Raw genomic sequence first — 13,379 nt, 5'->3', positions numbered from 1 at the left:
CGAGATTCTCTCAGAATCTCACACCGCATCGACCATCGTCTCTCAACATGAGTCTCGCTCTCACAAAATGCGGATGTGCGCTGGCCGCTGTGCGCCAACTGCATCGAGGTGCACATCTCGTTTCGGGTCGGTTGCCGAATGCATCGTCGGCGTGAGCTCCTCCAGCGCCGCTCACCTCCCGGGGGGCGCCGTCCTCGATCGCACAATGCAGGATCAGAACATATAGCAGACAGACCTGCGCAAAGGCGCGGCGCAGGTTGCCAGAAGCTACTCTCTCGGACGAAGAGCTCGAGCACGCGCAAGTACTGGGCGAAAGTCGCGTTGATAGCCGCTGCCGTCCTCGACGCCCCGCAAGTCCTCCTTGATCTGCCGTCCGCCGCCGCCGCTCCTTGAACCCGGCTCGGCGGCCTCGAGGGGCGCGTCGGCGAGGCGGCGCTCGATGAGGCGCTGCGCTGGCTGGGCTGCGAGCCAAACGAGGCTCGCGCCGCGGGGTGGGCGGGCGGGTCCGCAGCCGCCGCGGACGACCGTGCCCGCAGCCCGCCGCCCCGCCGCCCTCCTCAGGAGCGCGAGGGCAGCGCGGTCCCGTGGATGGTGGAGTCACGTCCCCCCGCCGACGGCTCGCGCTCGGCTAGCCGTACTCGATGTGGGCATTGTGGAGGAGCGCGCTGCGTGCGTCGCATGGTAGAGTGCCCAGACCCAAGCGTCCGCCTCCTACGATGCCAACTCGGAAGGGTGGTGCGGCGCCGCGCCGAGGCGTGCAGATGAGGGTCCCTTGGCACCTGCTGCGACGCCGCCAGCAAGCGGACGACTCGGCCGCGGGGCGAGGGCGCGCTGTCGACACGGGTGCGGAAGGCGCCACCCGCGTGGCCTACAGCAGGGGCCACCGTTGCGCGTCGGCCGTGTGCGGTTGCCTGGCCGAAGCCCGCGCTGGATCGGGTGCCGCCACCGACGGCCGACTCGAAAGTGAGCCGAAGGAGGAGGGGGTCCGTGGAGTCCTCGTCCACGGTGCAGCCGGCGAGGTGCCACGACCCACGCTGGCGCGGGAGGGGTGCCGCGTGAGACGCAGGGTGGCGGGAGCGTGCGCGGGGGGCGGGGGGGGGTGCGGAGCGGGCGTGCGAGTGTGCGTGTGTGAGGCCCGGGCCCACCTGGCTCTGCGCGCTGCAAGACTCGTCGGTGAAATAGCTTAGTGTGCCACCGGCCCCCAAGGCAAAGAAGCGCGACCGCCAGGCAGGGAGGAAATCCGCACGCTTCTGCGGCGCCACGGGCGGTCAGCTCAGGGCGGGCGGGGGCGCAGTGGGGCGCGAAAGCGGCCGCGGCGGCCGCGGCGCCTGCAGCCAGCCCGAGTGCCGCTCGTGTGGTAGCGGCCCGCGCGTCACCGCCCCGGCCACGAAGCGCTGCTCGTCGTACCTGTGCGCCGGGGCGGCTGGGCGTGGAGCGGCGCGCGCCGACCCCCGCAAGGCTCAGCGCTCGCACTTGGCGCGAAGCCAGATGCGCCGTACCGTGTCGGACGCGTCGGCCGCCGGCCGCCTCATCCTCGCCTGTTAACAGCGAGGTCGTTGCCACGCTGGTGGGCCGGTCGTGCGACCACAAGCGCGGGCGCCGGCAGCGCCGCCTCGAAGATCGCGTTGGACTTGGCATTGCCCATCGCCTACACAGCCGCCAACCGGCTGTGGTAAATAGTGGATGGCCCTGCGATGGCGGCGTTCCGCACGCTGCTGTGCTCCTGCGCCCATTGAAGCTCGGCCTCGGAGAAGTCGTCCAAGTCGATGGACCGCACCTGTTTGCCGAGACGGCGGGCGCAGCGTCTCACGCGACCGCTGCCGTGAGGCGAGTGAGCGCGGCGGCGGCACGCCTTGCAGATGTGAGAGCCGAGTCCGCGGTGGCCGCCGGCGCACCGGATGCAGACGACCACGCCGTACTCGAGCACCAACCACTCAACCTGCGGCGCCGCGCACTCCGCGCACACCTCGTTGCCCCTCATCCGCCGGATGGCCGCTTTCGCGGCCGCCTGCTGGGTTGCGGCCGACATTTGCACTACAATTGTACGCGTCCCTCACCGCCGGGGCGCCCGAGGCGGGCGCAAAAAAAAGAATTTTCCCCCCAAATTTCGAGGGTCGCGCATGATTCAGATTCACACTCCCTTGGGTTGTCTGTTTTATTTCTTTCTTTTCAGATTCACACAACAGGCAAAGCGCGGACGACGGCTTCTACTCGACGGCTTCTACGTAGAAGCCGTCGTCCTCACAGAAGCCAACAAAACAAACTCAGAAGCCGCCATCGGATTCGCAGTCATCAGAAGGCGGATGGTCGAATCCGCGAGCACCGACCGTGGTTGGTGCTCGCCGAGAGGACCTTTCCCCATCAAAAATAAAAATTGAATTGCCACCTCGCACACGCACACGTGCGATTCGAGTATGGCGGCGGCGTGCCGTCCTCCCATCGCCATCCCTCCCTATTCTCTGTTTTCTTCTTTCTATGCTGTCTGCTGTGAGAGAGAGTTGTTTTGTTAAATTCTATGATTCGAGTAGGGACCACCGAGCACCGCGCTGCGAGTCTGTCGCCTTAGGGCCGCCCCCCTAGGCTTACCAGGGTGGGCCCTGGGGCGCCTGCGGCTTAAACGGCTTAAAACCGGCCAGGCTGCCTGGGCCGCCGAATCCTCAAACGGTCTTAAACGCTTAAACGGTGCGGGAGAGCTCCCGAGGTCGATGGTCCGGGAGGCTCCCGGTATAGACGCCGGAGGCCGGGAAGCTGGCACAGTCAGCTAGCACGCGCCCCCGTGCACCAGACAATCAGCACGGCCACGTTCGCCAGGGCAAACGGCGAGAGGCAGGGTGTACTCGCTGATGATGCTAGCGACGAGGAGCCGAAGGTACCACGGTGTGAAAAGCTGCGGCCGAGAAGTGGGAGGCCGTCAGTGGTGGTGTGAGTGAGACGTGCTCCTTGCGCCGGCTCAACGCGCCTCTCTTCGTTAGCGTCAACGTCGACGCGGGAGCCTGGCTGGATGTCGGTGCAGTGCGCATGTCAGGTATGTGTTGTCAGCGCGCGGGTATGGCGTGGGTGCCGTGAGGGTGGGCATGCGCGTGCGACATCAATTGCCAGCAGCGTAGCTGCGGGGAGCGGGCAGGATGCACCATGCGCGAGAACGAAACGAAACGGCGGAACCATGCTGCCTTTTCTTTTCGAATGCGCTGGCCCCGGCGCCAGCGCTCAAGGAGGAGTTCGTCGCGGCTGAAAAGATGGAGCCGGCGTTCAAGGTGTGCGCACCTTGTAGCCTTGCCGCGCAGTCGCCCGCTCTCTCCGCCTCGACCCCCTCCCCCCCCTCCCATCTCATGTTGCTGGCCACTCCATCTCTCGCACTCGCACACACATGGATGCCCCTACTTTGCATTTATCTGATGCCTGTGTGCTGCCTGGTAGACCGACGCGGACGAGAAGATGAAAGTGTTCAAGGACCTGATCAGCGGAGATGAAATGTTCTCTGATTCCTACCCCCACCAGCAGCTATACAACGACGCCATCTGGGAAGTTAAAGCAAAGTACACCAAGAAGAGCAGCGACTTCGTCGCCATTGCTTCCGATGATGTCGCAGACTATTATGACGATGGCGATATGGTCGTCAACCTAGTAGATGCCTTCCCACTCCAGGAGGTTCAGCTTACCAAGAAAGACTTCATGTCCTACGTCAAGGGCTTCTTCAAGAGTGTTGTCACCAAACTGAAGGAGGAAGGCAAGGAAGACCGCGTGAAAGGATTCCAGCAGGGAGCCACCGAGGCCGTCAAGTACATCGTAAGCAATTTCGATGAGTTCCAGTTCTACGCCGGCGCCAACTACAACATGGATTGCTGGTCTCGCTCTCTCCTACCAGAAGGAGCAGACCGACAAGGGCCCCACCTTCCTTTTCTTCGCAGACTGCCTTAAAGAAGAGAAGTTCTGAGCTACAGACGACATCATCCTCAAGCAGAAGGAAGCATCCACGCACGCCAAAGTAGCCTTCCGCATCCACACTCCTGAGCAGTGCGTTGCCCACGAGTATCTAGATACCGGACTTTTGTATTCAGAGTTAATTTGGCATGCTAAAAATTGACTTACCTCTGCATTCTAAGCTTCTAATCCCGCCTTTGAGCACTTGAGCACTTGATAGGGTCGATCCGTTTTATTTTGAGCTTAGCCTTCGATGTTATGAAACAACGCAAGGCGGACATCTCATGGCATATCGCTCTCGGGCCCACAGACATCCCGCACACGTTTCATTTTAGCTTTCGTCCCCTGCTCGCCACCCCGACGCACAAGGCGCCCGAGTCGAACGACAGGCGGCACGCGAAGACTGATTAACCCTAAAAAACCCTGTCAGCAGTTCACCCTCGGGTACGTACTTTTAGCTTACTGGGAGAAAAGAGAGAGGGGGTTGTGTTCTCTAGGCCCCTAAGGGCCCTACGCGCGGCGTGAGAGCTCGGAAGCTGAGCTCTCTCTCTCTCTCGGGTATGTTCGTAAGAGCTACATACAAATAAGAGGGCTCCCGCGGCGATCAACACCGCAACTCCTTTTCCTCGATACTTAGCGCACTGCTCGGGCGAGAGCTCAAACACGTGCCGCGTCTCGTCTTCGCCGCCGGCTACTGTCCACTATGAAAGTGTGGACCGGCGTGAACAGCAGCTCCTGACCACGGCGCCGCAGGCGCCTGTTGATAGGTCCAGGTGATAGCCCTGGATAGGCAATGCATACGCCTAGTTGGGCCTCGGATCGCCCGACCGCGTCCCGGTGCTCTGTGGTCGGATTTGTGACGCCGACGTACCGCGCCGCGGCCGGGGGCCCTCCGGAGGCCGAGGATGGCCGTGACGGACCGGGACGAGCTCTGAGAGGTTCAGTGTCAGTGTATATATTGTAGAGACCAACCATGTGCACAATATCTCTCAGTCTAGCTAAGCCTGGGAAGGCAATGCCGGGGCCGTATAGCAGCTTGATGGTGCCTCGCCGGCGTGCGTCCCGGAGCGGTCCGGACGGACGGTCCGGGGGACAAAATCGGGGGACAACGCCGACGGCGCCCTGATTCGACTTTTAACTTCAAACAAAGCCTACCGCACGCGCCGCGACGCGGCGCGTGCGGTAGGCACTCGGGATTTTGCCAGATCGGCGTGTTCATGCCGGGATCGTGTCCCCGACAACCTGCCCAGACTTTAGGCTTGGACAGTACGCGCACAGACACAGTGCGCGGCAGCGCCGACACGTCAACCCGCGTGTACGTCAGCGACGGGTCCCGCACGCCGCACGAGGCGCATGCGTGCAGCGGCAGCGCGTGCGCCATGCGCTCGTCGCTCCACTCGCCCAGCAGCCGCCGCTTCGTCTCGTCGGAGACGTGCACGCAGCGCTGCAGCAGCGCCGCCGTCTCGTCCTCGGGCCGCTCCAGGTCCATGACGACGTTCGTCGAGGCGTGGAAGCGCGTCTCCAGGTCGATGGCCGCCTGCTCGGCCGCGGCGAGCTTGCCCTGGTCGACGCACATGCCGCACACCGCGTGCGCCGGGCAGCCGCACTGGCCGCGTTGTGGGCGCACGGTCTTGGCGACCGCCGGCGCTGCGCGCCGGTCGTGCTGCTCACGCTGCCGGCGGCGCTGGTCGCGCGCCTGCCGATCGCGCGTGTTCGCGGCGGCTGCATCTCTTGCTCGTTTCGCTCGCACCCGAGCGGCTGTCGCCAGGCGCTTCAGGTCGGCGGTGCTGCGCGCGCGGCCGTCGGCCAGGCACAGCCACATGTCCTCCTCCTTAGCAGGCTCGCACGGCTTGCCGTCGAACTGCGGCTGGCGCCCGCGACGATGCTTCGCCCAGGCCGGGCACGATGGTGCCGCGACGAGCGGCGTCGAGGCGACGGCCATCGATGGGTCCAGAAGACTTGGAGAAAAAATCGAGCACAATTGCGTTACATGGGCATGGCCGGGGTTTCTGCACCGAACGATCTTACTTTCGGTCTATCGAAAGTGTTGATCTATAAAAAAAGTAAGAAATAACGCCAAGTCGCGCGGGCCGAGTTTGGCTCGCAGCGGTGGGCTGGGCTGCCTCCGGCCGCGCCCGCCGCCGCAAAGGCCCAGCAGCAGTAGGGAGTGGCCCGGGCCTAGAGTTGGGCCAACCGCGGCAAAACGCGGGAACAGTGCTCACGAAAAAGAATTTTATGGGGCTCACGAAAAAGAATTTGTCCAGTGTCGAGATGGGGTTGCCAGAGATAACCCGCACGGTCTTCGCCTCGAGAGTCGCGGTCTACACGATTCAATCGGGGGGCTGGGCAGGGACCAGGGTTCACCCACACACGACAGGGTCCCAGGGATTCCTCTCTCGTATGTAAAAAAGAAAGAAAGAAAACAGACAACCCAAGGGAGGGATGGGTTACGTTTTGCACGGCCAGCGATTTCTTTTTGTGCTTCCAGGTTTTGCTCCTGTGTCACGACTCGGCGCTACCTCCGTGGTAGCTGCAATCATGCGTGCATCACACATCGTCACCGCCCTCGCGACGTTCTGCCTCACACGCCTCATCGACCATCTCGCGACGCCGCCGGCGGGGCGCCATGATGCTCAGTCGCGGCATCTCGCAGAGGCGAGGGTCTCTGCGTCGGCTGCAGCTTCGGTGAAAACGCCGTGCCCGGTGCCGACGCCGTGCCCAGCGCCGACGCCGTGCCCAGTGCCGACGCCGTGTCCAGTGTCCAACGGCGGCTCGCCGCCGCCGTCCGTGCTTTCGACTGTCCGCGGACAGGTGCGCGCCGCACGTGAAAAGCCGGCCAACGGGTGGAAGACTCTGCCCGAGGCCGAGAAGCGGGCCTACATCGAGCAAAACTACGGCACAGTCAGCACGCCTGCGTATGCGCGACCTGCCCGGCGGCGTGAGGGGTGGTTTGCGGTAATCGGCTTCCCGGTGGGCATCAATGAGGCGAATCGGCAGCGGCGCGCGCTTCTGCGTGAGCTCTGGTACCCAGAGTACCCAAACCTGGCGCACGAGAGCGGCTCGGTCCGCGCCGAGTTCATCATCGGCCTCCTCACCTACCAGGGCGAGGGGCACGATGACTCGCTGGCGCGTCCCTCCCGCACGCACCACCCTCGCCCGCCCCACACCTCTCGCCGAAGGAGCAGCCTCCCGCCGGTGCCCCCGACGTCCGGCTCGGCGGCGCAGGTGGAGCAGCTGCACGAGGAGCAGATGGCGCACGGCGACCTCGCCCTCGTCAACGCGCGCGAGGCCACAAAGGACCCGTACCGCGGCGACCCAAAGTGCACCGGCGAGAAGATCCTCGCCTGGTTCCAGCAGGTGGTCGTGCTGCACCGCACGACCCGCTTCTTCCTCAAGGCAGACTGGGACACGTGGATCCACACGACGCGCCTCGAGCACACCCTGCGCACGCTGCTCGCCACGCGGCAAGGGCCGCTCTACTTTGGCAACACCCTCTGGTGCTCCTACTCGCTCCGCAATTTTCAGCCGTGCGGCTACGGCTTTGGGCCGCTCCAGGCGGCCGGCGCCAAAAAAGTCGAGTGCCCGCTGCTGCCGGGCGGGGGCGATGCGGTGGGGCCGTACCCGTACGCGGCGGGCCTCTTTTGGGGGATGAGCTACGACCTCGTCAAGTGGATCGCCGGCTCGCGGCTCGTGTACGACTTTTGGCACAACGCGTCGGCGCGCTTCGAGCCGCCGTATTGGGTCAAGGGGGAGGACTCCGCCTTTGGCTTCTTCGCGCACATCGCGCCCTTCCCGGAGCTCACACCGCTCCACTGGGGGTGGGACATCGTGCACGACGGGTGGGAGTTTCGCGACGACGCGGAGCGCGGGCTCTGCACGAGCTCGGTCAGCGCGAAGTCGCTCGTGGTGCACTCGATGCACTCGCGCATGGACTTTGAGCTTGTGCGCGCGCAGTTCCGCGAGCGCTGCAACGCCACGTGTGAACAAACAGCGCTGCCGTTCGCGGTCGATGGGCTGCGGGATCTATGCGGCCGCAATGGGAACATCCCGAAGGCCTACGCCAAGTGCGCAAACGCGGGGCACAAGGCCATAGACGGCCCACCCAATGACGTGCGGGTGCCGGCGTCGCGGCCGCGCCGCACCTGCAATAATAAAGTTCGTGAGAAGAACGTGCCCTTCATTGCAAGCAGAGAAGAAGGCGGCACGATCGAGTGCGTGGCCGAGCAGGCAAAGTCGATTTTCGCGTGAAGCGTGGCGCTCGTACCGTGTGTGTGAGGCTGAGCTGTGTTTTCACATGCACGACGTTGACTTCTCTGTTTAAGCGCACCTCGATTCCCTCGCACGGCCCCCTTCTTTCCTACGGCTCTCAAGGCCTCGCGGTCCGACCCCGTTCGCCAAACCTCATGCGCCACGACTCACCCGCGCAGGGTTCGTGATTTCACATGGAAACAGCGAATCGGTTTCACTTTCACTTTCACTTCACATTTCATGTGAAACGAAATTTCACTTTTTCGAGCGAGTGTGAAGAGTCGTGTGAACGTGAATGATGTGGTGACGGATGCTCCCACCGAGTTCCGACACTCTGACACTCACTTGCACAGGTGTTGGCTCCCAAGCAGCAGCCAAGATGAAGAAGGCTGGAGATATTGGTCTCTCGCTGAGCTGATGTGTACACTAGACCTATATGAATCTCATGGCATGCTGTGGGCGAATACGGTGCTGATGGTGGGATGAACTCTCTCAGGACTCAGCAGTCGAGAGTCGACTCTCGACGCATCGGGAGGGCGGCCGCGGCGGTGTAGGGGCGGCGGCGAGCTCCCGGTTGCAAATACTCGCCTCACAGTCCAAGATGGCGGCTCGCGCCCCCATCCGCGCACCAGCGTGCCACTCTAGCCCCGCCTGCCGCCCAGATACCGAGGGCGGGGCGCACTCTTCGACTTGGGCTATTATTTGCCACCGGGAGGGCGGCGGCGGCGGTGTAGGGGCGGCGGCGAGCTCCCGGTTGCAAACACTCGCCTCACAGTCCAAGATGGCGGCTCGCGCCCCCATCCGTGCACCATCGTGCCTCTCTAGCCCCGCCTGCCGCCCAGATACCGAGGGCGGGGCGCACTCTTCGACTTGGGCTATTATTTGCCACCGGGAGGGCGGCGGCGGCGGTGTAGGGGCGGCGGCGAGCTCCCGGTTGCAAACACTCGCCTCACAGTCCAAGATGGCGGCTCGCCTCGCGCCCCCATCCGTGCACCCAGCGTGCCACTCTAGTCCCGCCTGCCGCCCAGATACCGAGGGCGGGGCGCACTCTTCGACTTGGGCTATTATTTGCCATCGGGAGGGCGGCCGCGGCGGTGTAGGGGCGGCGGCGAGCTCCCGGTTGCAAATACTCGCCTCACAGTCCAAGATGGCGGCTCGCGCCCCCATCCGTGCACCAGCGTGCCACTCTAGCCCCGCCTGCCGCCCAGATACCGAGGGCGGGGCGCACTCTTCGACTTGGGCTATTATTTGCCACCGGGAGGGCGGCCGCGGCGGTGTAGGGGGGCGGCGGCGAGCTCCCGGTTGCAAATACTCGCCTTACAGTCCAAGATGGCGGCTCGCGCCCCCATCCGTGCACCAGCGTGCCACTTTAGTCCCGCCTGCCGCCCAGATACCGATGGCGGGGCGCACTCTTCGACTTGGGCTATTATTTGCCACCGGGAGGGCGGCGGCGGCGGTGTAGGGGCGGCGGCGAGCTCCCGGTTGCAAACACTCGCCTCACAGTCCAAGATGGCGGCTCGCGCCCCCATCCGTGCACCATCGTGCCTCTCTAGCCCCGCCTGCCGCCCAGATACCGAGGGCGGGGCGCACTCTTCGACTTGGGCTATTATTTGCCACCGGGAGGGCGGCGGCGGCGGTGTAGGGGGGCGGCGGCGAGCTCCCGGTTGCAAATACTCGCCTCACAGTCCAAGATGGCGGCTCGCCTCGCGCCCCCATCCGTGCACCCAGCGTGCCACTCTAGTCCCGCCTGCCGCCCAGATACCGAGGGCGGGGCGCACTCTTCGACTTGGGCTATTATTTGCCATCGGGAGGGCGGCCGCGGCGGTGTAGGGGCGGCGGCGAGCTCCCGGTTGCAAATACTCGCCTCACAGTCCAAGATGGCGGCTCGCGCCCCCATCCGTGCACCAGCGTGCCACTCTAGCCCCGCCTGCCGCCCAGATACCGAGGGCGGGGCGCACTCTTCGACTTGGGCTATTATTTGCCACCGGGAGGGCGGCGGCGGCGGTGTAGGGGGGCGGCGGCGAGCTCCCGGTTGCAAATACTCGCCTTACAGTCCAAGATGGCGGCTCGCGCCCCCAAGCATCCATGCTCTGATGTGTCGCTTGGGTCGCCTCTGCTGCTGTGTCTCTGTCTTAGCCAGATATCGAGAGCGCGCGACGACAACCAACCCCTTACCCTAACCCTAACCCTAACCCTAACCCTAACCCTAACCCTACCCTAACCCTAACCCTAACCCTAGCCCGAAGAACCCAAAGCGTTCACCGAGAGCTCGTGTCGACGGACCGCTGATTCCTCCATTTGGTTTCGGCCCAAACCGGACCATTCTCTTAGGAGCTGCACAACGGCTTGAACGCTCTCTGACCCTAACCCTAACCCTAACCCTAACCCTAACCCTAACGACACGGTGCTTCTTAAGAGGTCGTGCGCGTCGCTGCCGACGCATCTCGCGTGTATGGTGTATTTGCAGTGTATTTCGGCGGGGGCGCGCATTAAAAGAACATTGAGGCAACACACACGTCCTCGAGCGCCCGAGGACACGAACCAAGCTGCACCTCCTCTCACTAGTTATTGTGGGCTCTTTCCTTTCTACACTTCCTCGCTTTCACACCGCGTTTTGATGCAGTGAGGGCGGGCCCCTGTTCTTTGAGCCTTGGGGACGACCACGGCCTTGACCACGGCCTCGCTGCAGGGAAGCAGGAACGCGCGGCATTGGTGGCACAGAGATCCCTACCGGTGCCGGCAGTGGTAGGCGCACCGCCGCTCTCTCCGCTGCCGCCTCCGCCGCTGCCGCCTCGACTGCTGCCGCCTCCGCCGCTGCCGCCTCGGAGATGCCAGAGCCTTCGAAAGTAGTCGAACTCTTGTGAAATTTTCAGTGTGAAACGGGGGCGGCCGAAACGTTTCATGTGAAATTCACATGAATTCACATGTGAAAGTGAAAGTGTGAAAATTCACTCACGAACCCCGCACCCGCGAGCGTCATGATCTGCTGCTCTCTCACATAGAGTAGCCCTCTCAGCGAGATGCGAACCCCTCGCAGCCGGCGCGTCCATCGCTCGCACACCGCCGTCGCCGCCCTAGCCACATCGGCCGCGGCGCCATGGTATCCTGGAGGGAGAACGACCACCCGAAGCAGCGAAGCGTGGATCAAGCCGGAAGTATGCCGCGTGTTGCTTGGAAAGGCGCGGCCCGCCGCCGCACGCAGTGCCTCGACGCATGCGCCGTTGTGATCGGGCAGGAACAGGAGGAGGAGCACGCCTCCAGAGGTGATGACGAAGCGGTCAACCAGGAGGGTGAGGTTGGCTGGCACCGATGCGGCAAGACGTTGCGCGAGCTCAAGCTCGTGGTGCAGCGCCCTCGGGCTCGGGGTGGGCGGTGCGCTATCGCGGCTCGTCCCTGGGGCGGCGCCAGGATGGAAGAGCGTCACGTGCAGACTGCGCAATGAAGGCGTCCAGCTTTGCGTGCCCATCGGCAGCACGCCGGCGAGCTCTTCCGCCGCTCGCAGCGCGAGGCGGCTCAGCCGACGTGCAGCTGCGTCTGACAGCAACTCGTCGGCGAGAGGCAGCGCCAGCACGCGCACACTGGACGGCGGCAACCGCCACGGCGCGTCTGCATAGTGGCGCGGCAGTGGAGGCTCGCCAGAGAACATCCGACTCGCCCTTGTCATACCGGGCTCCGAGAAGCCGACGCTGGCAAGCTGCATTTCGAGGGAAGCGTGGGCGTCACGCAGCGATTCGAGGCTGGTTCTGGGGGCCGAGAAATTGGCGACCCAGGGCGACGTGCCGTGTGCAGAGTGTGCCGAGTGGGAGCGCATGGGATCGTCCTCCTCGCCCCACCGCCCGCCAATTTAGTCACGCGCGGGGGGGGAGAGCGGCGGGCGGTTTGGGCCCCGTTAATGAGTTAATCTCGAGACCTCGAAAGACAGGCGCAGGGCCCGCAGAATACTCTGTCTACCGATCCCGTCACACATCCCTCGCTCGGGGCGCAGGTCCGCGGCCCGGCGAGCCTCCGTGTCCGAACGGGTCCGTCCCAGTCCGATCCGCACGAGCCGCCCCCCCCCCACCCCCGCACAGCGGTCAGTCACCCGTCCCTCACAGCTCACTTGCCTCGCCTCCTCTCACTCATTGTTGGCGAGCCGCCCCTACAAGTATGGGGCACCCATGGGGTCGAGGGGTAGGGTGCGAGAATACGAGTGATCGCTTGGGACACGGCATACGGTGCAGTCCCGTCCGGATATGTGTGTCCCCTGATTGAATTCACCTGCGGCAGCTGGCAAGGGCAACGGCTTGATCGCTGTGCCAAGCCTTGTAAGGACGAAGAGGTAAAAGACAGCGCGCAGGTGGCGAATATGAAGTCCCATCGAGCTTGCGGTGCTGTCGTCGCCTGCGGCGGCGCGGTGCTGACTGAGCGTGCTCCGTGCACGCCTTCATTCTCGCCGCACGTCCAGCACGAGAGTTTCCAGCACGTCATGCACACTGCCGAAGTCGCATCATGGTCGCACACGAGCACCTGCGTTTGGGAAGAAAGAAAGAAAGAATGCCGTAGGGCCTCAGCGGAGCTGGGAAGAGGACCGGGTGAACCCCCTGCCCAGCCCCCCTCCGTGTCGCGATGCGCTCCCCGCTCCCGTTCCCCTGTGTCCCTGATCGTCCTACAAGATCCTGCTCGTGCAGGTGGGGACCCTGTCCTTCTCCCACCCCTCGTTTGGCGTGTCCGTTGTATTTATTTATTTATGGGAAGAGGACCGCCGCAAGCGGCGTGGCGTGGAGCGGTTGTGCATCCCTCCGGGGGCCCCTCTGCGCCGGGGAGGCTTTGTTGGCGGCTAGGACGCAAGCGTCCGTCGCCCTTTTCAAACTCGGGGCCCACTCCGCTACGCTCCGACCCGAATTTGGAGGGCCTGAAAGTTTAAGGTGTTGCTGCGCAAAAGGGGTCGGACACAGGGCGCAGCTCATGCTAAGAGCTAGAAGGGGAGATGGAGAGAACAACCACCCTGTCCCGTTATTGCGTACACCAACACCACAAAGCTCTCTCTCTCCTGCTCCTCACACTCAGGGGGCGGTCACGACTACCGAGTCCCTAGAGTCTAGCTGCCACGTTCAAAACCAGGACGGCGACAGTGATGGTGCTATCACGGGCATGATCAGGGGAAAGTGGAGCGGGGGGGGGTGAGCGTCAGCCAGCCAGGTACGGGATAGTAGAGCAGGTGCTTTGTGGGT

General features: G+C 64.0%; 3 protein-coding genes across 3 annotated transcripts; 2 read left to right on the top strand and 1 right to left on the bottom strand.

The window, feature by feature from the left end:
* Positions 1-60: 60 nt before the first annotated feature.
* On the bottom strand, positions 61-2,029 carry EMIHUDRAFT_631917 (hypothetical protein; the record flags this gene model as incomplete). Its single annotated transcript, XM_005781808.1, has 11 exons — positions 61-159; positions 307-461; positions 639-711; positions 780-868; positions 947-995; positions 1,146-1,250; positions 1,377-1,407; positions 1,474-1,538; positions 1,589-1,648; positions 1,712-1,777; positions 1,853-2,029. 11 exons carry the CDS (start codon positions 2,027-2,029, stop codon positions 61-63), a joined length of 969 nt encoding a protein of 322 aa, XP_005781865.1.
* Positions 2,030-3,435: 1,406 nt separating this feature from the next.
* On the top strand, positions 3,436-3,840 carry EMIHUDRAFT_47712 (hypothetical protein; the record flags this gene model as incomplete). The annotated part of the gene is made up of 1 exon (XM_005781551.1): positions 3,436-3,840. A coding segment is annotated over one exon (405 nt), but the record flags the coding sequence as incomplete, so codon positions are not given.
* A 3,487-nt stretch (positions 3,841-7,327) lies between these two features.
* EMIHUDRAFT_353157 (hypothetical protein) lies at positions 7,328-8,229 on the top strand (the record flags this gene model as incomplete). The annotated part of the gene is made up of 1 exon (XM_005781550.1): positions 7,328-8,229. A coding segment is annotated over one exon (332 nt), but the record flags the coding sequence as incomplete, so codon positions are not given.
* Between the last annotated feature and the right edge of the window lie 5,150 nt (positions 8,230-13,379).

The sequence above is a fragment of the Emiliania huxleyi genome (assembly GCF_000372725.1).
Source record: "Emiliania huxleyi CCMP1516 chromosome Unknown EMIHUscaffold_20, whole genome shotgun sequence".
Lineage (NCBI taxonomy): Eukaryota > Haptophyta > Isochrysidales > Noelaerhabdaceae > Emiliania > Emiliania huxleyi.
This window is presented reverse-complemented; position numbering and strand designations above follow the sequence as displayed.